The following is a 26,417-nucleotide window of genomic DNA, read 5'->3' as shown; positions in this document are numbered from 1 at the left end:
ATTTATTTTTTCACATTTTCCACATGAAAATATAAAAATTGGTAGCTGTACATTCTATAAGGTTAAATGTTTTAATAATCAGAGTATAATATTAATTTTACTTATATATTATAAACTTTTCAAAAATTGAATGACTCCTTTAATAGATATGGTGCCTTTTGTAACACTGATTTACTTGATTCCATAGTGAACTTTCAGGAGAGGTATTACTCTCACTTTAAAATGGTGTCCCTTGTGTGTGAAAGTTATAAAGTGAGGTAACTCTTTTTCACCCTTCAGTCACAAAGATCTTACCTTAAACTTCTTCTTTATCTCTTGTTCTTTCTTTTCTCTTTCTTTTTGCTCCTTTTTCTCCTGCTCTAATCGCTTCTTTTCCTCCTTTTCCCTTTTCTTCTCTCGTTCTTTGGATGTTTCTCTATAGAATAAAAATTGTTAGACTGTTTCAGCATCTGCAGGTGCTGATTTGTTAAGGTTTGCCATCCCAAACAGAAGATGGTTGCTGAAGTATAGGTGGTGAAAAGTGAAGCGTTGTCAAAATTCTTAGGTCACTGAGGTCGTTAATCAGTAAGAAGTATACAACTGAGGGTACCTTCTAATAGCTCTGCTTCCCATACAGCTTGCCCCAACGAGTAGAGCACATTGTGTATAAAGGCCCTGTTCTTACTCATGTCAACACACTTTCATGCTCTTTCATGAACATGTAATCACAGGTACAAGAGCATCCATGCAAACTTTGGTCAAAAATGTTAGAATTGAATGAATAAGAACTGGGTAGAGGGCCTCCCCGGTGGCGCAGCGGTTGAGCGCTGGGTTGCGAAGCTGCCCGCAGCCTCTGCAGAGCAGGTTCGATCCCCGGCTGCTCCCCGGCCACCGGAGGAGGGTCCCACATGGCGCGCAGACCTCTCCTGCTGCCCGCTGCTCCCCTCAGCAGTGTACTTCGGTCCTTCTGCCTGCTCTGCTCCCCGCTCTGGCTCTGGTGAATTCTCTCTCCCTCCCGCGCTTCTGACTGTACCCAGTGCATGTATAAACAAAACAAAAACAAATAAATAAATAAAATAAAACATGCCTCTATTAAAAAAAATTAAAAAAAAAAAAAAGAACTGGGTAGAGAAAAATTAAGATAGTTGAATCAACATAAGATAAAAAAACATGTTTATGACTTTTACTCACTCTCCAAGACAATTTTTTAGTTTCAGGCACCCTAGAAACTCATTTTGAAGTTATTTTTAAACATATTTCCGCCATACTTTGGCATCTGGCACCATGATAAGTTATTTCTCATGGCACCCATGTGACGTAAAGCTTCACTCAGGTGAGGAAGATATACATTAACTAGTGCCAATGACTGAGGACACTAAAAGCAAGAAATACAACTTCTTGGCTGTGTAATTCCTTCTGATGAGTCTATGATCTCTCACATAAAATTTTTTAATGGTTCCTGTAAAATCTTTAGAGAAGTAATGTCCTGAGTTCATTCCCTGCCAGGAAGGTGACCCACATGGCACAGCAGACCTCTCCTGCCTCGCCCGCTGCTCCCCCCAGCAGTGTATTTCAGTACATCTGCCTGTAATGATCCCCACTCTGTCTCTGGTGAATCCTCTCATCCCTTCGCCACCACACCTCTGGCCTACACCCCAGTTCTTCTACACAAAAATAAATAAAATCTTTAGGGAAAAAAATCTTTAGAGAATTAAGGACCTTCTGTACTTTGCATTGAAAAAAATATTATTATATACAATTATCAGAACAATAAAGCTTCCCCCTAGTAGTATATAGCCACTTTATATGAAACACTACAATCATCTTAAAAAGGAAATAAAGTAAAAAGTGTAACTCATACATGTCTTCATATGTTTCTCCTTCACTATCTTGTTCCTGTCACGAAAAACAATAATGATTAATTTTAGTTTTGAATTTAAAACATCAGTAATGATTAATTTTAATACAAATATTTTAATACAAATATTTAATACAAATAAATAATTTTAATACAAAAATAATACAAATATTGTATTAATTTAATACAAATATTTAATACAAATACAAATAAAAAATGATTAAATTTAATACAAAAAATACTTAGAAAGACAACTGCAAACTGAAATATATGTAAACTTGGCTTGTTTAAAATACTTTAGCAATAGACTGAGAAAATAAGAATATAAAGGTTTCATTTCATAGCCTACCATAAAATTCAGAAGTATAGCTAGACTTAAGTTTATATTCAGCACTATGAAATTATTATAAATCACTGTAGTGATTAGTGTTTAATGTCTCAGATATTTTTCATGAAATAAGATTACAAATGGAAAAGTATCATTATTCATAAGAATTTACATTTGTTTGGTTTATATCAATAGAAAATGAATAATAATAATTGTTAAATATTTTAGCTATAGCAATATAATATGAGAAGAAAAAAATCTGACCTCTTCTAGATTTCCAGTACCTGAAGGGTTAAAAACAGAGATTAAAATTTAACATGCTGTGATTAAGAAGCACTTTAGTAAAGGACTGTTATATGTAATATAATATTCTAAATAGTTAAACAGAATAAACTAACAGAAATGATGCTTTATCAAAGATATAGAAGCACCAAATACAATACATGCTTTGGGCCCTTACTATGGTTTTTTGATACTGACAAATTAATCATACAAATTATGAAATCATTACATTGTTTTTCATAAAATAATACAAAAGTCAAAAAATAATGAGGACACTGTTTAGTACTTTATAAAAGGCAAGTATATTTGGTTATATGGTTTTTGTGGAGTAAAAGCATTTTCAGAAAATCACAATTTCATACTTTTTGACTTATTTTTCACAAAGATGGATTTGCATTCATGCATCAAACAAGTCAAGTTAATTAGATTTTAAAAATATTTTACTGCTCCAGTGTCTAGATATATCAATTAATGATTAGATATTAAAACATAGAGCAATAATTACAAAAAAAACAGTGGTGTTGGTATATAAACAAATGGATCAATGGAATAAAGTAGACAGCCAGGGCCTCCCTGGTGATGCAAGGTGTTAAACGCAGCTCTATGAAGCTACCCACAGCCACCACAGCACAAGTTCCATCCCCGGCCAGGGAGGTGACCCACATGGCACAGCAGACCTCTCCTCACTCGCCCATTGCTCTCCTCAGCAGTGTATTTCAGTTAGTCTGCCTGTTCTGTTCCCCACTCTGTCTCTGGTAAATCCTCTCAACCCCCACGCCTCTGGCCTGTACCCCAGTTCTTGTATGCATAAATAAATAAATCTTAAAAAAAAATAGACAGCAGAGTGACAGATGACAAATTTATATGCACACACACACATTTATATGCATAGACACACATAAACAGTTGATATAGCATAAAAGTGGCATTATAAATTAATGAAAGAATGGATTTTTCATTTAAAGTACAGTAATGGCAAAATGATTCTATACATGATGTAAAAAATTCTACTAACTCTTTAAAGGTAAACTACATATCAAAGACCTAAAAACAAAGAATAAATTTCATAGAAGAAAGTATGAGTACTCAAGATACAACTTCTTAAATAAAACTTAAAAAGCATATACTACAAATTTAAAATTAATGAATTATATAAAAATTCATTTATGTTCCATTAAGGACAGCAAGAGCTAAGTTAATAAAAAATGAATGGACTGAGAGAAGGTATTTGCAATATCTACATCTGACATATGATTACCATTGTCTGGAATATACAGGAAGTACTATGTAGCAATTAACAGTAACAAATTAAATACATATAGAGTAATACCACATTGAGTATTTTAAAAAGACCAGAGAGAGATAACTTATGTAAATTCAAATGCATGCACATATACAACATTATGCAAAACATGTATACAAACACATATACTTTAAATATGTTAGGATATTTGTCTGTGATAAAAGGAAGAGCAGAAAAAGAGTGGTTATAGAACTAAAAGGGAATGAACAAGTAAGTAAAACAAGAACAGGGATTCCAGCATGGGCCATGATAATGACCCATTAATGACCTTTGAGAATGACTAACTTTATCTTCTGCTCCTGCAGTACCAAATAAATAAATGCAGCATCGCTGCCTCTTACCGTCAGAGGGCATGAAACCATCCTGATGGTCTTCGTTTACAGGGATTCTAAAAATAAGAAAGAAAAAAAAATTGAGAAGAGAATTAGAAGGTGTTCACCTTGAAAGGAAAAATTAAGGGAACAGTTAAAAAATATTCTTTTTAATATTTGCTCTGATTTAAATTTTCAGAAGTCCTTGGAATAGACTTCAGCCTTATATTTATGCTATTAATGCTGGAGAAAAAAGCAGAGATTCAGAGAGGTTGAGTATAGTACTTTCCATTCATGGTGGACAGATGCAATTAATCCAGTTTTAGGGCAGGAATGTTTTCCTTTAAAATAGCGGAAAATCAATAGCTCAATTCTAGGATTCCGAAGGCAGTTGATTGGTTCTATCATAGATATATGAAAGGGAATTAGTTCTAATCCTCAAATCCTTCACCTTTTCCAGATGTTCTCCACCTGGCTTTACTTTCCACACTTGTGTCTTGAATTCCTAGGTGCTTCATTCCAAACCCTTCACCCAACTTCTCTTAACATTGTTAATACCTTGCTCCCACAAAAATTAATGGAACAATCTATATTTTTTTAAATTCTATTCTTTGGTTGATTAGCATAGGTGGGGAAAATTCTCATCTTACTAATTCTAGCTCTCTCACATAATTGATATTCAATCAACTGTATCCTCAACACTATTTCACAATCTCATTGGACTGTTTTTAGTCAATCATCTCTTGTATCATTCTTCTTGATGGTTATTCAAAACCTTCACCTCTTTCCTCATCCAATAATCTTTTCCTCATATAACCACGATCTCCTTGAAAAATAATATTTTTAAATAATTATTAGTTTTAAAAATAATTAATAAATACATAATTAGCATAGCATGCTATATTATGATAATTTAAATATTTAAATTAGACCTTTGCATTGTTGATTTTAATTGAATATTAATAAAAACACAAGAGGTAAATACCTTAGACATGAGAATACATGGGCATTCTACAGAATAAAAATATATAGCTCTTTTTTAAAATGATTTATTTATGCATACAAAAACTGGGGTACAGGCCAGAGGTGTGGAGGGTGAGAGGATTCATCAGAGACAGAGTGGGGAGCAGAACAGGCACGCTGACTGAAAATACACTGCTGAGGGAAGCAGTGGGCGAGCCAGGAGAGGTCTGCTGCACCATGAAGGTAGTTTGATCCCTTGGCCAGAGATGGAACTTGTGCTGCAGTGGCTGTGAATAGCTTCCTAGGTTGTGTCTTAACTCCTTGTGCCACCAGGGAGGCCCATAGCTCTTTTTTTTTTTTTTAACTGCATTATTTTTTATTGATGTAGCACTGGTATACACCGCCATATATGATTCAGATATTGGTTCACAACTTTCACATGTATGTCACTCCACCACTCCCATCACCAAGCACCCATGGTCCTTTACTATAGTCCACTGGGTCCTCTCCACATTCTACCTCCTGCCCTTTGCCCCTTCCCATCTGGTAGCCTCAATTCTATGCTCAGATTTATGTTTCTTTTGTCTTCTATCATTTTTTCCTCTATAATTCACACATGAGTGAAATCAGCTGGTATTTCTCTTTCTCCTTCTGACATTTCATATAGCCCTTTTCATGAAAGACAAGGTTCTTATGCTCAGTCTTATTCTTTTACAGTTTTGTCTCATCATCCTCCTACATCATCTTCTCACTTACTAATACTAGTAGCTCATTTTCTGAACATTCACTGGTTTCTTATTCCTCCAATCCTAAGCAATGCCATTTCCCTCCTCTGGAATAATCTGCCCTCTCATCATACCCTGCTTGTGTTCCCTGCTTAATCTTTGAGCCTCTTAAACACACTCTCTCTCTCTGCAGGTATCCATGTCTTCCCTAAGTCCACTGGGTTGCCGCTTCTTTGTCATACATCACTCTATTAGAGTAATTATTCTGACTTGCTATAATTATACAGTAATTATCTCAGGTCTCTCTTCCCACTATGAGACTGCAGGACCCTTGAGGAAAGAAGATTGTCACTGTTAGTTAGTTTATTATTATACCTGTCAATTTTAGAAAGTTATTAGAATAATTCCTGCCATGTACATGACTTTTTTTTTTTGAGGAGTTAATGATGCCCTAGTAATACTAAGACATTAAATTAATTTTTGTAACTGAAGTGAATTGCTTATTGTGGTTTTTGAAACAGACTGTTAAATCAAAAAGACTCCTGGACTTGCAGTTTACTTCCTAAGACACTCAGATGAATAACAAATACTTGCAAAATGAGGGGTGTCTGCACAGCACACTCAGATGTATGTGCCAGCACGTTTATGCAAACCTTTTATTACTTGTAGCCAATGTTTGCACGCACACATTTATTCACAAATCCAACATCACAGCACATAAATTTTAGTTTATTTTATTTAGGTTTAAATTCACAACATGCTTCACAATAAAATATTCAACAAATGTGAAACAGTGATAAGAATAGAAGTCATTGTTAAGAAAAGAAAAAGATGAGAAGTAGGTGAATGCTGTAAATAAATTCAGGTCAAACTATCACCAATTGTTCAAAAAATTGCATTCTGGGCATTGAGAAAATCCCCACAGGGAGATAAAGAGATGATGAGATTAGTTAGTCCCAGTTCCAGAAAGCTAAGCAGAGAGCAGGTAAAGGGGGAAAAAAAGGAACCTTCTCGGCAATTACAGTATTTTACAGTACCAACATCTTTGTTTTTTGCTACACGATGCAGAATTCAATAGGCTAAGGGAAGTTATTTTAATATTATGACTTTCATTTTTAGAAAGTCATTACAGCTCTTTTTCCTGACTTTTAAAGTTGTAAATTTGTTGAACTTTATACCTATTTGTTATTCATGACTTTTATTTATGAATCTTATTTTTAATTACTACAGTTGTTTTTTTAAAGAAAAAGAAAATCTAAGTGACACAGAATTTTGTTCTATACCTGCCCTTACTGAGAATGAAACCTTGTAAGCTTTTCTGTGCAATGTGTATTCCCGTGTTTAACACACAAGGGATTTTTAAAACATTGTTTAAGCCAATGCAATCCAAATGGAGTTAGGTAGGACTATCTGGTAGAGTGTGATATGACAAGTTTTAAACTCCAGAAAATTTTAAGCTAGATTTCTAGTGGCTAAAAAGGTTATACTTATAAATATTTCTTCTCTGTTTGTAGCACCAACAACAGTCTCACATTGATTATAAATGACCTCAGGGTAAGAACAGTTTTACCTTTCCTTTCCCTGCCTTAGTCACTTCCCATTATTTATTATTTCTTATTACTTCACTTTTCCTGTCTCATTACTATTAATAACCATATGATTTGTTTAGTATACCAAAATACGCAACCTTTGGTTTTATTTTCATATAAAGACTACTTATGCCATTAAAATTATGAGTAATTTGAAAAATGCTAGGAAGAAATAGGTTCCACTAAAGATTTTGATTTGAACACAAATAATAATAAACACCCTCTTTGACTCAGTTCAGTTTCACTACAGAAGTCTAAGTTAAAACAGTAGAAAATGTAACAAGCTGATTTCTGACCACTAGGTGGAGAAACAATACAGTAATAAATTATGTTTTAAACTCATTGTAACTTTGGCCTCAACAGCTTTATTTAAAAAAATATTATTATTTCTAATTCTCACTTCCCTCCAATCTTTTACCATTGAAGGCATTATGACTTGAATGATAAAATTACAAATGACTTCTAAAAAGCATTGCAGGTAATGAAGGCTATCTTTGCTCCTGAAATTCCTTCTTGATACCAATTAGAGATTTGTTTTCTTGCCTCAAATAATACAGGGACTCTATACGGTGGGGAGAACTGGAAATTTTATCAGACATTTGCTCATTTGGGTAGCCAGTCTCTCCTACACGTGGGATCCCTATTATTCTAGTACTTGATTCCAAGAATTTTCCCCTTTCTCTGTCATTATAATTCTTCCCCTTCTTTTTGGCTCTTCCCCCTTAGCATGCAAATATACTGTTACTTCTTCCATCAAAAAGAAACTTGATTCCCTTTCCCTAGCCAATCACTGTGCCATCTCTTTGCTTCCTTTTTCTCCAGTAAAGGTTTGTCTATTGACTTCCTCCTGTACGGTGAAAGGTAGAACTGGACTTCTAGTGATGATCTCAATGTAATGTATACAGACATTGACCTATAATGATACATACTTGAAATTTATAAAAAGTGGCGCAGCGGTTGAGTGCTGGGTTGCGAAGTTGCCTCAGCCTCTGCTACCCCGGTTCGATCCCGGGCCACTGGGAGAGGGTCCCACATGGTGCGCAGACCTCTCCTGCCGCCCGCTGCTCCCCTCAGCAGTGTACTTCGGTCCTTCTGCCTGCTCTGCTCCCCGCTCTGGCTCTGGTGAATTCTCTCACCCTCCCGCGCTTCTGACTGTACCCAGTGCTTGTATAAATAAATAAATAAATAAATAAATCTTAAAAAAAAAGTTTTATTGCAAAGTTACTTCAATAAAATTTTTCAAAAAGAGTATCTGTTTTTGCTCTTTCTGATTCCTCACCTTTCATGCTCTTTTAAAGCAATTTCGGTCAGACTTGTAGACCCACCACTCTGGGTCTGGAGGAGGCTGTAGCATTCTGATCCCTACAATCCTTACTTATCACGCTTTCAGCAGCATCAGACAATAGATTGCTACAGCCTCCTCCTTGGGAATTCTATCTTTACTTGGCTTCCAGGACATCCTTGTGCTGCTTTTCCCCTGCTCCTGCCTGGAGGAGGTTGTTCCCTTTTATTCTCCTTTGCTGAGTTTTCTTCTCCTGGATCAGGCAGTGTCAGAGTTCTCCAGTTCTCCATTTTTCTCTTTTCACTTTACACTTACTTCCCTGGTGACCCTAGCCAGTCTCATGACTTTTAAGTGTGGAATATTTGCCTATGACATTCAAGTTTCTATTGTTAACCCAGAGCTCTCACCCCAACTCTTCACTATTTATACACACTTGCCTCCTTGACATCTCCCCTGGGATATTTAAGAGGCACCCCAGGCTTCACATTGCTTTACCAGCTCTGTCTTCTCACCCCTAAACCTCACTTTCAGCCTCCCCATTTCAACCGATGGAAATATTTCCTTTTTTTCTTTCACACCCCAAATCCAAATACTATTGTCTTTGCTTTCAAAATGTATCCAGAATCAAAACTCCTCATCCCACCTCCCCAGCTACCATACTGATGAGAGTCACTTCCAAATCTTGCCTGAAATTCTGCAATATCTACCTAACTGCTTCAGCATTTGCTCATGATAGCTTTTCAACACAGCTGTGAAGGCAAGATTTATATGACGTAAGTCAGATTGCATCATCATTTTGCTCAAACTCTTTCAGTGACTCCCTTTTCACTTGGGATGAGAGCCACAGTTTCCATCACATCCCATGAGCCCTACATAGTCTGACTCTTCTATGTCTCCTTCCCTTTCTCACTTGATTCCAGCCATAGCTCAGTCTTTCTAGTCCTGGAATACCTGAAACCATTGCTCTGCCTGTTTTTCCTGCTTGGAATGGTCTTCCTCTAGATATCTGCATGCCTAGCTCCCTCATTTCCTTGACCCTTCACTCAAGTGTATCATTCTGTGAAAGGAGACACCCCCACTTCTCCTTTAAAGTTGCAACATGCTGTCTCCAAGATCACCCTCCCTCTATACCACCCAACCCTGCTCTGTTTTATCCCATAGCACCAGATATTTCCTAACATACTATGTCCATCACCTGTTTATTATTTTCCTCCCTTGTGTCTCTTGCCCCCTGTTTTATGGCGGCAAGGATCTTTGTCTTATTCACTGACAGTACCTGAACTCTTATTACGAAGGCACAAAAGAGAGTTTCAAAAAATAGCTATCAAGTGAATATAAAACAATATAAACCAGATCTTGCCCCAAGAAGTAAACAGCATGTGCAGCTGGCAGGAGTACCTGGGACAGGCCAATGCCCATGCTTTCAAGAGTGAAGGTAGCAGAAAAAAGTAAAGCATAAAACTAGCTATTTCTCATAATTTTACTTCAAAATTATCCCCAGATCTCCTCTCACATAAAATGTAAACTTTGAGCCTGAAAATCAAGAGCCATTTTGCTTTTACTTCCTGTTGTCATCTAACTTCCCTCCTTGGAGGAACGTTTCAAACCTAACTATTTCTTCATTTTGGAATTTACTTGAGGTCTGTAATGAGAACTTGAAAGTTTTGGTCTACACACCACATTTTCACTTTTTTTTTCCCCCCACATTTTCACTTTTGAAAATAAAATGGAAACAATAAAATGCCAAGGATGGATGAGTGCACAAAGAGGATGTGATATATATTCACAGTGGGTTACTGCTCAGCTATATAGAAAAAAGATGAAATCCTGCCATTTGTGACCACATAAAACAAGTCAGAAGCAGAAAGACAAATACTGGATGATTTCACTCCTACGTGGAATATAAAAAACCAAAGCAAAGAAACAGAAAAACCAAACAATATTCTGGCTGCAGAACTGAGGTTACCAGCAGGGAAAAGTAGGAGCCAAAGGTGGAGGGGTCCAGCAGACTGTGGAGGAGGGTATTGGTACTTTGGTGTTGGATGTAGCGTGGTAATTTACATTTTAAGGGGCGTGAACCTGTATTTGTAAAATATATGCAGTGATGCAAAACAATATTACTACAATAAAAGAAAAGAGAGCGAGAGAAGGAAAGAAGGAAAGAAAATATCTAGTGGATTAAATTTATTAGAGGAGGAAAAATATTAGGAAAAAACAAGATTAAATATATATGAATACAAAAGATCTACACAGAAATCCATTGTATTTAAGAACACATATTAGTAACATTCTGACTTGGTAGCTGGTTATCATAAGGTATTAATTAGAGTACTGGAATTAGCATTAATAAATTCAAATGTGTGAAAGGGTGTGTCATTAACATAAATGCATAAAGCAGGCCATATATATGAAAATAGCCACTAAGCTATAGCACCTTACAGTTACTGCCTTTAAACTGTCAAAGTGAAATTATAGGTTCAGGCCTATAATTGAAAGAAAACACAATAAACATAGGGCTGGCTACCATTGACAAATATGTTTACAACCCTGCTCAGAATTGTAATCATCACCAATTAACAAAAAACATTCAGTCAGAAATGGTTGTTAACAGAAACCGTTACACAGATTATGGAATGTTAAGGACATCAATTTGGGGAACTGAAGTAAAGAAAAAACAAACTGAAGCTAAATATTTAGAGCTATTATTTGTGGTAAAGGACAACCATGTAAGACAATTTTCTAGAAGAATAAGGGAGGATCTACTCTGACTTGCCACAAGGATCCACACTTGCCGTTATCTCAATATGTCTTTGTAAAACATTTCATTCTATTTCACTCTTCCACTTGTTTTTTTTACTGAATCAGCTATTCTGGTAAATTACAAATAAAGAGCCCATGCATAGCAACCTATATAGTCTGGTTATTTCTAAAAAGCACTAATTAAGAAAATGTAAGAAAGAGTAGAATTGCATGAAAGTATCCTGTGTTTTTTAACACACAATCAAAAATCTAAAGGATGACAGAAGACCAGCATTGTCTCACATTTTTACTCTACATTCTTGTGTAATCTTGGAGTAGTTTCTATAAAGTTCCATGTCTTCCTCTGTGAAATGATGATAACACCATTCACTTGAAAAGAATGTAAGGATTATATATGCAAAATACCATCATAGCCAGTCAGTAAAATATGGTGGTAGTGTTGATAATGATGGTGGTGGTGGTGGTGACAATGATAATATTGGTGATAATGGTGGTGATGGTGATGGTGGTAATGCTGCCTTCAGGAATGTTTCAGAACTTTTTAAAAGTCAGTAAAAGCTTTCTTTAAATGAACTCTTACAAGGAAGACAATTTAAGACTCAATAAAGAAAAGTTGCTCAGATTTTAAGGAGTATAGGGCATGAAAGCATCTGCTCATCAATCCTATTCCCTCGTCAATTGCCCACCTTTGTGACCCCAGCAGTTTACAGTGGAACATTTAGCATTCAGTCAAGCACAGAGAACACAAAGAAATGCCAAGATAAATTTTGCTTACTTCAGATCTAAGGGAGGCTTAATATTTCTGGGAGGTAGACTTGGGACTTGTGGTGATTGTGCTGGATGAGATGTTGGCAATGGCGGCTGGCTGGCTGGATGGGGTGGTGGTGGTGGTGGTAGGGAAGATGTTGCATATGATGTTGGGCCCTTGCTGATACCTAAGAAGCAAAGCAAAAATACCATGAATTAACATAAATATTCAAAACATAAGAATTGATTATTCCAAGTGTACAGAAATGAAAATCTTAAAAATGAAAATATAATAAATGCAACTGAAGTTGAATTAGTGCTTTATGCTAAGTATCATGGCATGTGATATTTTACAGACTCCATTTCTTCTCCCCTCCATCTTCAATGAGAAAAAATTGACTAATAAAATTATAGGAATTTTAAAGTATATAATATGGTCATTAAACATAAATATATATTAGGAAAGGCTACTCCCCATCAAGTCAACACATTCATAGACTGACATATTTACTTTTTTTTTTTTTTTTGGTGAGAACATTTAAGTTCTCTACACTTAACAAATATCAATTACATAATACAGAGGTAGCAACTATACTGACCATGTGTTACATTAGGTAACTTGGACCTTATTTACCTTATAAGTCAAACTTTGTGACTTTTTATCACCTCTTCCTATTATCCCTACCCACAGCCCCAGTAACCACTTTTATGCTGTTGCTATGAGTTTTATTTTAAAAAAGTGGTATTCCGCATATAAGGGAATTTGTTTTTCTGTTTAGCTTATGACACTTAACATAATGCCCTCTCAGTTTATCAGTGGTGTTGGAAAATACAGAATTTTCATTTTTTATAAGGATGAATAATATTCTATTGCATATGTAGTCATATGTTGTTTAATAATATTTTGGCCAAAGATAGACTGTATATTCAATGGTGGTCCCTGTGGACTATAATAAAGAGCTTAGGTGGGTAGGTGTACATTTGCCATTACATTTTGAGTCTCTGACAATATTATAGAAAAATTCTGCATTATTATCTTAGTTTCATTTTTATCAAAGTAATACAAGCTCAGGAATTAGCAAGATAGTGACAAAAAATCTAAAAATAGTAAAAATCAGTAGTCTTCTGCTCTCCCCATTGGAGGCAATCACTTCCAACATTTCTGATGTTTCTTTTGCATTTACTTCCAAATCTGTCTATCCATCCATCCATCCATCCATCCATCCATCCATCCACCCATCCCTCTCTCTCTCTCTCTCTCTCTCTCTATCTATATATATATGTCTATGATTTTTATAAAGACTGACTTTCTATTTGGTAGATAAAGATTTTTGCTTTCCTTCCCTTATTTTTCCATTTAGCAAAAGCATAACTTTGCTTGTAAAACCTCTTTATTAAGGATCATATTCTTTGCCTCTCACTAAATATGATAATTGAGCTCTTTGGTTCCTGCCTCTACCTGTCTACACCAAACAAACAACATCAGCACAGCAGCTCCTTAAGTTCCTCAATTACATTAACCAATAAAACCTTTAAAAATCTTCAAAACCTTTAAAGGAAATATAGTACTTTACTGTAAATTTCCTTAGAGGATCAATGGTAGAGTTTTAAATGACATATTATACAAAAAGTTTCCTAATTTCTTGTAGATATTTCTGCTTCTTTCCAAAGTTCATTACTTACAGTAATTGCTAAAAATATCACCCTCTCTCTTCATGCATTCCCCTCACTATCACAGTCTTCTGGGAGATTTAAAAATTGCTCAGACTGCTCTCCTGTCTTGTGACATACCTTACTAGGTGTGGTTCCCACAGGAAGAGATTGTCTTCTTTTTTGGTAGCTATTTTTTTTCAGGGCTGAGGTAGGGAACATTCATTTCCATATAAATTTAATAAATAGAAATTTCTAATTGATTACATATATGGTAGAAATATATGTCCAATTCATCAATCAATAATTTCTTTTACGTATAATATCTATCATTAAAGTTATGTTTAGGAAGGCCTTCCCTAGTCTGAAATATAGAATTATTTATCTAATATTTCACCTACTTCTCATTGGCTTCATTTTCTACATTTAACTGTTAAAAACTCAGTCATTTATTTTGAAGTTAGAAGTGAGATGGCATAAATCATTTAACAATGTCCCACTATAGTTTTTTTCCTAATAACCTATTTACTGATTTGCTATATCTCTTTTAGAGTAGAATAAACATTTAAAACCCTAATGAATTTGATAGACGAAAATGACATCTTGTTATTTTAATTTATAAATAATATGGTTTGATAGATACTTAAGTGATTTGAAAGCTGTACACAAGAGGGTAAGCTACTGGAAGTAGATGTTAATAAACCATTGTCCAAATAGAAGGAAAAATACTTATTAACCATTTGTGATACCTTTTCATAGAAGGGATTTTGACAAGCAGGAGGAATACCATATGAGAGTGTTGTGAGGCTTGGGGGTGAATCATAGCCATGGTTTGGAGAATGAAGAGTCCTTTGATTGGCAACACTGAAAATGGACTTTCCCTGAAACCCATGTGCTACCTTATCATCTTCATGGAGACTTGATGGAATTTTCTGACGTGGCATCTGTGCTGACCCTTGCTGTTCTGCTTGCCTGCCATCTAACCTCCTTTCCCTGGGCGTTAATACCGAAAGCCACCCAGAAAGAGGCCTGCTGGCTTTTCCACAGGACTTAGAAATCAAAGAGGGTCCTTCTGGAACTGCTGGGAGCCACCTCCCTCCTCCAGGAAAGGGCTTGCTCCAGAGAGCAGCTTAACCTGGGGAAAGCAGGCTGAGAGATAACAGAGGGACTCCTTAGATTTAAAAGAAAAAATACTTTTGGAAAATTGTCACAGATGATGTGAAAAGCTTAATGAAGTATTAAGTGCATTGTTTATGTGTCATGTTACTGATCAAGTTTGGGAGAGCATTCACTAAATTCTGCCTACATTACATTAATATTTAGCAGTGAATCATTCTGTTTTGTAAAACCTATGGTCACTTTCAAATACTACAAGGCATATAATTGTATATACACAAGATAATTATAAGGAAAACCATCTTAGTTTTTTCAGGGATAAAAACATATAGACTTGCAACATAATTGGCTCTGAAATCTTAATTTGGACTTTCTAAAGTATACTAAAATATAATTAGTAATATGAGAATTATCAGAAGCAAACATCTAATCTATGATGATGGAAAGAAGGGAGTGGATATAGAATTAAATTAAGTAAAGAAGAAACAGAAACAGTACATTTACAGGAAATTTCTGAGATTAACTATAACATGAATTAATCACAAATTTTTACAAATTAATCACCGATTTTTTAAATCTTTAGAATCACCCTTTTGGATATATGCTATTATCTGGTTCCCATTCCCAAGTTCAGAGAGTTTGTAAACAATAGAAGTAGAGTTTAAACTCAGTCAGAATTTGACCTGCTGGGCTTCTGTTGACTATGCTCTTTCTGCTCTGTTTCATTACCTGTTCTCAAGGTAATGAAATGAACATATTGGTAAGTTCAAATAGACATTCACACACATTCCTAGATCTGCATATAAGTCCAGCCTTCTTAATTGATTAACTTTCTTCTTAGTATGCTTTTGTGCAACTGCTATTAATTTCATGCTGGGCAGAACTGCCTCTGGAGATTGTAATCTGCAAATAAATTCACATATATGTGCTTCAGAATGTGATTCTGGAAGTCAGCAGGCAGGAAAGTAAGCCCTGAGGAATTAGTGGAAAGTAGGCTCCCAAAGATGGAGGCCCAGAGAGGAAAAAATAGTCTCAAGAATGGGTGTTGAGGAATTTGAAATAAAGTCACAAAATGTTTTAGAATATATGAACTAAATTAGAGGGAAAGGACAAGTTTAGAGTTCAGTTGGCATCAAGAATTAGGGATGTTAAATTTGAGCACTAACAGTCCAAACTGATGTATGTACCTACGGGTTTTATTCCTTTATTCCCTAAGACTCAGAGGGTATTGCCTAAATGGTCTGTGGTTTCAAAATATTGGAACTGAAAAGATGACTTAGAATTATTTCCTCAAAGAATGAACGACTTGTACAGAGACGTGGGTCCCCAGAGCAATGGACAGAGCTGTTGTCCTGGACATTGTAGGATGACTCAGTGGCTATGGGCTAATCAGTTGACTTTGGAACTTACTGCCCACACTCATCCAAAGTCAAATTCAGGACAATTCCTGCGTATTTTATCAGGAACTCCAGGTTTCTCGAAGCGGGTAGTAGACATTTTGCTAACAAGTCAAGTGGGAGGTCAACATATCTTTGCTATAACATTTGAACTTTCACAAGAGAAGTTAACAGTTTTGATAATAAAATTCCTCACCATAAAAAAAATGTGACTAATGGTAACAATTAAAGGGAACTGACTGTACTTGTTTTAGAAAACAATTCATACTGGTTACAAAAAAATGGAGAGGGTTAACAGTGAGGGGAGAGAAATGACAAATCCAGGAACATGAGAACAGCTCTTAAGACTCTGGCAAGTTAATGACCTCCTATTCTAACTTTTTCTCCTCTTTAATCTTGGAAGTTCAGAAGAGGTCTTGCTTCAGTCATGTGCCCCTGATCAGGCATGCCCGGATGGGTGGGACTCTGGGACCATTTTACCAGGAGGAAACGACTAGGAGGGGCCCTTTATGAGTCAGAGGCTGCCTGGGGTGATTGGACCCTGCCCTGAAGGTAGGTCTAGGTTTTCAAACACAGGCAACCTCAAGTGATTTAGATCTTTATGATCTAAAATTCTATAAGCAGTAAAACAGGATTGAGAGGAAGGAAAGAAGGGTTGGGGAGGAAAGTGGATGATTAGAGAAGACACAATGAATTAAGATAGCATTGTAATTATACAGAGTGGAATTTGTACTATTTCATGGCTTTGCACCTCACAAAATACTGGTTCCAGATATCGTCATAATACTGGAGTAACACAAAATCTACAAAAACTCAGGAAATCTAATCTCATAAATTCTGACCCTTGTGACTTTTGACTAAGAATGCACCAATAGACTTCATGTCCCAAGAGGTCTAAGGAGCATCTCAAATTATGGTTCTCAATTTCCTTTTTAATCTGATCTCTTTATAAAGCCGAAGACTATATCATCTTGCCCCCAATTGCAACCAACTCTGACCCTGGACTAGGCATTTCTAAATTCTGTTTTTGTTGGGATGTTTTCTAACTGGGCCAGGCATTAAAAATCTTTAACTTTACTAAAAATCAAAATCAACAAGCAACTATAAACCAGAGACACACCGGCGGGGGGTGGGGGGGAGAGGAGGGATTAGGGCCAAAATAAGGGGGGTGGGAATTGTATGGGGAATATAACCAAGATGAAAATGCATACGTTGTGCAAAAATGAAAAACAATGTAAAAAATATATAAAATAAAAAAAGATTAAAAATAAAAATAAAACAGGGGGCCTCCCTGGTGGTGGCGCAGGTGGTTGAGCACAGCGCTGTGAAGCTGTCCACAGCCTCTGCAGCGCTTGTTCGATCCCGGCCAGCCAGCAAGAATCCCACATGGCACAGCAGACCTCTCCTTTCTCGCCCACTGCTCCCCGCAGCAGTGTATTTCATCAGTCTGCCTGTTCTGTTCCCCGCTCTGTCTCTGGTGAATCCTCTCACCCTCCCATGCATCTGGCCTATACCCCAGTTCTTGTATAAATAAATAAATCTTTAAAAATAAATAAATAAATAAAACTGGAAAAAAAAAACAAAAACTGACTTTACTACAACTTCCATCACCAAAAAACTCTTTGTCTTTGGCAAATTAGTTATCTCTGCACAATTTCACTTATCTATCTGCTAAATGGGAGTAGAACCATTCCAATGGTTTAAGGATTAAATGAGTTGGTATGTGTGAAAACATCTTGAAAAATTCAAAGCATTGTATAAATGTAAAATATGACCACACATGATAGGGGGTACTGCAAATCAAACCATTATTAAGTCCTGACTTAAAAACTTCAAATCATTTACCTAAGTTCATCATATCTTTATATGGGAATTATTAAGTACCTGCCCCGGGATTTAACCATTGAACTGACAGCTTGGAGTGTAGGCTTATTTTTTCTGGATCTGAGTAGACACACAGTTATTGTCCATCTAAGCAGGAAGAAAAACTCTAGTGACTACATGACATTTCCAGAGTCTGGTCAACTCTGCCCCAAGTAATTTGTAAAATAATCAAGGTGCACACATAATGGAATTCCTTAAAGTTCCAAGCCCACACACATTCATTTCCTTTCAACAAAGCATAGGCTTTTTCAGGACAGAGTCTCACTGATATTTTATCACATTAACTTTGATTGTTATTTCAAATCTCCCTAGAGTTTCAGGCCCTAGCCCTTATTCACCACAGATGACTTTACTCTTTTATTTTACTTTAGACTTTACCTTTTATTTTAAGAACATGGAGAGCACTCGTCTGACCATCTCCACTTACCCTTCATTCTAAGTTAAAATCCTCTATCTTGCTCTCCCTCATTTCCTTTGCCCCTGAATTTCTGGGAAAATGTCATTCTTCCTTACCAACACTAACTGGCTTTCTAGGTTCTTATCAGTGCCCATTTTCTTATAGACCATTTTCTTTTCTTTCTTTTTTTTTAAGATTGATTCACTTATTTATTTATTTATTTGTTTGTTTGTTTATACAAGCACTGGGTACAGCCAGAAGCGCGGGAGGGTGAGAGAATTCACCAGAGCCAGAGCGGGGAGCAGAGCAGGCAGAAGGACTGAAGTACACTGCTGAGGGGAGCAGCGGGCGGCAGGAGAAGTCTGCGCGCCATGTGGGACCCTTCTCCAGTGGCCGGGGAGCAGCCGGGGATCGAACCGGCGCTGCAGAGGCTGAGGGCAGCTTCACAATCCAGCGCTCAACCGCTGAGCCACCAGGGAGGCCCAGACCATTTTCTTAATTGCTTCCCCTTGCAGTAAACAAGAAATACTAAGCACTTACTACGTGCTTTCAACTATGTGTTTCATCCATTAAGATGCCCTTTCCATCTGAAATGTGGTCTGATCTCTATTCTGAGGCATCTCAACAAAATCCTTTTTTTTTTTTAAAGATTTGTTTATTTTTATATAAGAACCGGGGTACAGACCAGATGCATGGGAGGGTGAGAGGGTGAGACAGAGCTGGGAACAGAACAGGTAGCCTGAAGAAATACACTGCTGAGGGGAGCAGCAGGTGAGACAAGAGAGGTCTGATGTGCCATGTGGGATTCTCGCTGGCTGGCCAGGATTGAACCCACGCTGCAGAGGCTGCAGACAGCTTCACAGTGCAGCACTCAACCGCCTGTGCCACCAGAGAGGCCCTCAACAAAATCCTTTTTCATCCTTGTTTCATCATTTATTAGTTAACGTTTCACCTTCCTTGCACAACCAATTTCTTGGAACAAGTGTCTGTATTTGTCACACCTGTATCTTTATTGTGTTTGAATAAAAGACTTCTGGGAAAGAGGCTGAGGTTTGAATTCAGACTCCACTACTCTTACATTAGCTTTCAGTTGTGTGTTACTCAGTATGGAGCCTGGAGTAAATTGATTGACTTTTCCAGGTCTTATCTCTCACCCATGAGATGATCATAGACACCTGCCTTGCAGAAGCACCTGACACATCATGGTATGTAATGAATATTCCTCTTCTTCTAAGCTATTACTTGGTCTGGCGGCATCGTGGATACACTGCAGTCTACCCATCTCAACTAAAAAAAAAATAGAAAACAACAACCAAACCTCTCCACAGAAATAAAAAAAAAAAAATAAGCTACAACCCCCAATCTTTCTCCCAAATCAAGTATGCCTAATTTTGGATTTGTTAGGAAATCTTAGAATGGGCTAAGAATGAGGAAATTTAACTTTAAATCCTTAAAACCTTCCTCTTAGGTACCAACACAAACATCATTATTGCTTTCCTGATTCCTATACCACAGAAACATCTGTCAACCTGGGAAGCTGAGTGGTTTCTAGGAAGCCATTGTACTGGAGTCACTCAGACCCGAGTAGGATTACAGTCCAACTAGTACCAATTGTTGAACACTGGGTCACATACTTTTCTTCTCTGGGTTTTAATTTTCCCTCCTGTGAATATGACATTCAGTAATCCTAAATTGTGGGTTCCTAAATTGCAGGATGACTATGAGAATTAGAAACAGTGCATGTTCCTGCCCAGGACACGTAGGTGTTCTACTCTTCAGTGATCCCACCACCTGTTGGGTTCTTTATGGGACAGGATCTTATGAAACTCCTACAGGCATATGTATTTCCATTTGTGCAGAGACTGGGATACTCACACTCTAGAAACTTAAACGTTTTCTAAACTACCACTATACTTGAAGCCACATTGAGTGGCCACACTTCTGACCAGAAGCAACCAAGCTTCTGGAAAGCCCCCTACCCTTGCAGTGTGGTGTGGTGTACTGCCTTCCTCAGCGTTGACACCCCAGCAGCCAAAAGTAGCTGAAAACACCCCCTCAGTAGCGCAATCAGCAATCACGTGTGGTATTTCACACAATTTTATTTTCCTTAAAATTCCCATAACTTAATTTTACGTGCCAGGTAACTGCATGGTTAACCTTTAGGTGGCTTCTTATTTTTTGATATTTTTTATGTATATTAGATATATTTACAATTATAATTGTAATAGATAATACATAGTGCAATTATAAAATTATTCTTGTACTGATATCTTTGACCACAAGTATAAATATATCTGTAAATTCAGTTCCTAGAAAGTGGAATTGGTAGCCTGGAAGAACCAAACATTAAAGCATTTTGTAAATATAGCCATTTAGTGAGATTTGAACAATTTATATAACTCTGGCACATGAAGTTAGTAACTTTTACCATAACCTCGCTAATGTCATAAATTTACACTGTTTGAGTCTTTATTCTGGTAGGTAAAAATTATAAGACATATTTAAGTTGTATTTCTCTGTTTATAAGTGAAACTGATGGCCTTTTCATATGTTTATGAGACACTTACTCTGTCTATGTGTGCCCCTTATACAGAATGTTAGAGGCACAGCATCCTATTTAGTTAAGTAGTTTGAAAAAAATTCTCTCTTTTATGAGCTAATATACAATATCATATAGCTATAGATATATATATATAGATAGATAGCAACTTTTATGTCAAAATAACTTAAAATTTCTCAGAATAGCCTCAGCAGCCTTTAAAGGTAAGGACTTGAAACTTCTGAGTCACAGGCTTCTAAAATCTAGTTTTACGGAATTTTTCCTTGCCCTAATTCAAAGTCATCTGTTCTTACCTTCAAAGGATTTATAAACACGGAGTGGATGGGAAATTTTGAAAACCAAATTAGTTGAAAACAAAGCATTGTAACTATATTAGTAAGAGAGCGTTTGCTTTGAAAACAGGCGGTTGGTGTGTTGGCTAGCTTAGAATAGTCCATCAAAATGGAAAGAAAAGTAATATTGAAACATTTGTGTTTGCATAAGTAATCAAAGCAGAAATTAGAATGAGGGTGAAGTAGAGACCAAAATAAATATGATGATCAATTAGAGGAAACTAAGTAAAGAAAGGCTTGGATCACTCTTAAACCCCTTTGTTTCAGACCTAATTTCAATATTCACTATCTCAATATTTTTTTAATTCTTAAAAATACACTCCCCAATAACTTTGATAGTTAATCATCTGTCATCTATAAAATTATTCACATAATCAGGGGCCTCCCTGGTGGCGCAAGGGGTTAAGCACAGCACTGTGAAGCTATCTGCAGCCTCTGCAACACCAGTTCGATCCCTTGTCAGGGCAGTGACCCACATGGCCCTGCAGACCTCTCCTGTCTTGCCCGCTGCTCCCCTCAGCAGTGTATTTCAGTCAGTCTGCCTGTTCTGTTCCCTGCTCTGTCTCTGGTGGATCCTTTCACCCCCTGCATCTCTGGCCTGTACCCCAGCTCTTGCATGCATAAAAAAATACATCTTAAAAAAATTCACATAATCAGGGATCCCCGGTGGCACAGGGGTTGAGCACTGGGTTGCGAAGCTGCCCGCAGCCTCTGCAACGCCAGATGGATCCCCAGCTGCTCCCTGGCCACTGGAGGAGGGTCCCATATGGCGCGCAGACCTCTCCTGCTGCCCACTGCTCCCCTCAGCGGTGTATTTCGGTCTTTCTAACTGCTCTGCTCCCCGATCTGGCTCTGGTGAATTCTCTCACCCTCCCGCGCTTCTGACTGTACCCAGTGCTTGCATAAATAAATAAATAAATCTTTTTTTTTTTTTTAAGTATTTAAAAAAAATTCACATAATCACAAGTAATCATAAAATATAAATTATATTTATAAGTGATTTTACTGTTTATATTCATGAAATAATACGAAATTGAATTTAGGCAATAATTTGACAGAAGATTGCTGACTATTGAGTCTTCCTTCTTCAGAACGTTAAATATTATTTTGAAAGAAAACAGTCAGTATATAAGAAAAGGTTTTTTTAATCAGATGCTCAGAGCTTACAAAGCACCTCTTTCCTGCTATAAGAATGTAGTTGAGCTGAAGAAATAAATGAATTTCTTTTCTTCAAATGCTAAAAGTGGTTTTAAAAGTGTGCTAATCACTTACAAAGGAGTACCAGAACCCAAATTTTAGAAACATTTTCGTGTGACCTAATATATACGTGAAAGGAAGAGAGAATGTTTTGGGTAAATCAATATTTCTAAAATAAAATCAAAATAATCCAGAAACAATATCTACAAGCAGAGATGAATTACATACTGATGGTACAGAGAGGATATTGTGACTTCAGAATATGAGCAAATGGAGGCACAACGAAACCAGAACCCCCACACTCAGCCAGGGAACCCGGCAAACACACAGTTGTAGCTGGGCTGGCATGAAATGTGGCTGAGCAGGAGGCAGGAGCCCTGTTTCATTGTAGTGTAAATATTTGAAGAGTAAGTCTAGATTTTTCTGCTAAATGTTCCAACTTTTAAATGTTGGCAACTTAAAAAAGAAAATGAATCAATCCAGCAAACACCCCCTCCCCCATTCTGCACATCAAACAGAACACATTTGTGGGCTCTCTTGGCTTGTGGGCTCTATAAGTTTGCAATAAACATTTTTTTTCAGCTAAGAAAGAGTGTCATGAAGACAAAGTTTACTAAGGGAAATTGCTTCATCATCAGTTCATCTAAAAAGTCAGATTTTTGTCCCTGATAAAATGATGAGGTTGGGCCTCCCTGATGATGTAAGGGGTTAAGTCTCAGCACTATGAAGATATACGCAGCCACTGGAGCATGAGTTGGATTCCCAGCCACAGAGTTACCCACATGGTGCGGCAGACCTCTCCTGTCCATCCGCTTCTCCCCTCAGCAGTGGATTTCAGTACATCTGCCTGTTCTGCTCCCAGCTCTGTCTCTGGTGAATCCTTTCACCCCTGTACTTCTGGCCTACACCCCAGATCTTGGATGCATAAACAAGTAAAATAAATCTTAAAAAAAAACCCAAAACAATGAGGTTCTGAAAGGAGTAAATTAGATCATCAGATCAGCAGACAATGCTTAAGAGTTGAGGAAAGAGGACTGGAAATGCCAACAGAGAAGGCAGAGTGTACCCACAGTGCCTGCCAGAACCACTTCATCATGTAGACACATTCAGGGCTGTTTCTTCATATCTCTACCACTGGACATTTAAAAAAAAATCTTTAATTTTGCCAACAAATGCACTTAATCTTTTTGATTCTCAGCTTAATCTGCAAAATGATAAACATCCTAATTCACAATGTCATGATAATTAGGTTAGTGAACATAAGTGCTTCTCACCAGTGCCTAGCTCACAGCAGACACTCCCTACACACTCATTTATTTCCTCTATGACAGATTCCTTAGTGAAGAGAAACTTGGTCAGTTTAGTGGATCTGTCTAATCTTCACATGGTGCTAGTAATTGTAACTGGTCGGATGCCTTTCACCATCTAGAAAATCTATTTTTAAGTGCATCTTCATATTCTATTTTTAAAATTAATTTAAATACTCTAATTAGAAAGACATATATAGTATTTAGCATTACTATAATATTATGTCCCAATACTCAATTTCTCACTACATTTACATTCTCAATTACTCTGAAGCCTGTTTTCAAAGTTCATTGTGATATTGTTTCACCTTTACTTGTTCTTTCTTATTAGTTGTAGGCAAATAAAAGTGTGCTTTATTGAGGGTTAATGTAAATGTATGCTTACATTAATGTTTTTTAGAGATCACTGAAGTGAAAACATAATTAAAAATTTTGTATAGGAAATTTAAGAATCTCTGAGTCTGTCCAAAGATGTTAGACTGAAATACAGAGCCTTAATGCTCCACAACTCAGTCAGATTACCAATGGAACTTAAAGATTTCCCCACTTTGTTTATCTTTTTGTATGCTTGGTTAATGATACTAACCAGTCAAGTGATATCAAGTTTGACAGTTCCTAGGACTAATTCATAAATTCTACAACTATATTAAACAAATTAAATTAAAAGTATATAGCCACACTTATACTATACCTAATCTTGTACCAGGTCTAAATGTAACAGTAAATTGATAAAATTAATATATAATAAATGTTTAACAACCACTCACAGTAATTCCTGTTTTGTATTTCTTACTCCCTTTATTCAACACATGAGCAATTTTGATCAATACTACTTCTGAAATATATTCCAAATTCATATACTTCTCTTCCTTCCACTGTATCACCCTGGTCCAAGTCACATCATTTCTCACTTGAAAGTTTTCCAACAAGTCTTTCAACTTCATTTTCATTTACCTATATGCTCCAAAACACAAGTCAATAATGTCACAGTACTCCTAAAATGTAAATCAGACCATACTAATTTTTATGATGGCTCATTTATTACAAATAACTCCACCTCTTACAAATTACCAACTATGACCTAGTTACCTATAGGATTTGTTCAGCCCCTACTATTCTAGTTTAACGCAGAACCACTTCTCCCTTTACTCGCGATATCCTAGCCAACTCAGGGTCTGCTTCCTTTTTTTTTTTTTAAAGATTTATTTATTTATGCATACAAGAACTAGGGTGAGGCCAGAGATGTGGGGGGTGAGAGGATTCATCAGAGACAGAGTGGGGAACAGAACAGGCAGAATGAAATACACTGCTGAGGGGAGCAGCGGGTGAGTCAGGAGAGGTCTGCTGTATCATGTGGGTCAGCTCCCTGGCTGGGGATCAAACACGTGCTGCAGTGGCTGCGAATAGCTTCATAGTGCTGTGTCTTAACCCATTGTGCCACCAAGAAGGCACCAAGTCTGCTTTCTTTATCTTCATCAACCTGGCTTTTGCCTGAGGAATGCGCATAGCTGCTCTCGGCTCATAAATTCCTCTCTCATATCAGCGTGCAGTTGAATCTTTCCCCATTCATGTCTCTGCTTAAATATAATTTTCTCAGAAAGGTGTTCACTGATGTTCTCATCTAAAATAGCTCCAGCTTGCCTCCCACCTTCTCAGTAACTGTTTCATCATTCTATTTTTATTTTATTCACAGGACTCAGCATTCTCTGCATTTGTTTATTCAGAGACTTGTGTCTTACATGCATCTGCAAAAAGGATGTAAGCTTTATGAAAGCAAAACCCATATTTATCATTCTTATTGCTGTTTTCCCAGGCAAAAACAGACAGTTGGCATTCAGTAAATATTTGTTGAATAGATGTATCAACAAATAAATTATCCTCTGCTGGAAAAGAAATGTTAAGCCCTCTCAAATTTTAACACTCTTAGAACAAAAGCAAAGATTGAATACACTAAAGAATTTATAATTTTTAGTACATAGTGGAAATGAGTGTCATAGGTCACTGAACATAATGACAATCAAATATAAGCAGAAGTCATATAATTCACAGAAACAATAATAATATTTAATATTAGTCTTTGAATTCAAATAAGAAGTTATCTAATTGTGAAATTTACTGAGTATGAATTTAAATTTTGAATCAGAGACTTGGCTGAGAAATAGAAAACCTTTGGCAATAATAGAACAGGGCAAGTCAGGAGTTAGGATTCTGAATAGATTAAGAATTGGACTGATCAAAGTTTATCCAGAAAGGTCAACCAGGAAGGAGAGTCTAACTTAGTCAGCCAATGTATAGTATTAAGACCACCTACTCTGAAGTCAGCCAGACTTAAAGTCAAATCCCCTTGACCTTGTAGATAACTACTACTCCCTGTCCATCAACAGATCATCATTACTTGGTTGCAATATGCCTGCACATATCAAATTGTTAATCATTATTATATCATTTGT

At 36.7% G+C, this 26,417-nt stretch overlaps 1 protein-coding gene across 5 annotated transcripts in view; it reads right to left on the bottom strand.

Annotated features, from left to right (window-relative positions):
* Positions 1-26,417, bottom strand: part of FYB1 (FYN binding protein 1) — a 133,196-nt gene that overhangs the window by 26,313 nt on the left and 80,466 nt on the right. For all 5 annotated transcript variants that reach the window (XM_037530099.2, XM_054688128.1, XM_054688125.1 and 2 more), the window contains exons 3-7: positions 12,156-12,315; positions 4,092-4,138; positions 2,430-2,449; positions 1,841-1,875; positions 295-415 (exon numbers count right to left, since the gene is read on the bottom strand). In XM_037530099.2, the coding sequence (XP_037385996.1) occupies positions 295-415; positions 1,841-1,875; positions 2,430-2,449; positions 4,092-4,138; positions 12,156-12,315 (383 nt within the window). The remainder of the gene's footprint in view (positions 1-294; positions 416-1,840; positions 1,876-2,429; positions 2,450-4,091; positions 4,139-12,155; positions 12,316-26,417) is intronic.

Source organism: Talpa occidentalis, unplaced genomic scaffold (genome assembly GCF_014898055.3).
Source record: "Talpa occidentalis isolate TD23 unplaced genomic scaffold, MPIMG_talOcc4v2.1 talOcc4.6, whole genome shotgun sequence".
In the NCBI taxonomy this organism is placed as follows: Eukaryota; Metazoa; Chordata; class Mammalia; order Eulipotyphla; family Talpidae; genus Talpa; species Talpa occidentalis.
Note: the sequence above shows the minus strand (reverse complement) of the source record. Positions and strands in the feature narration are given on the sequence as shown.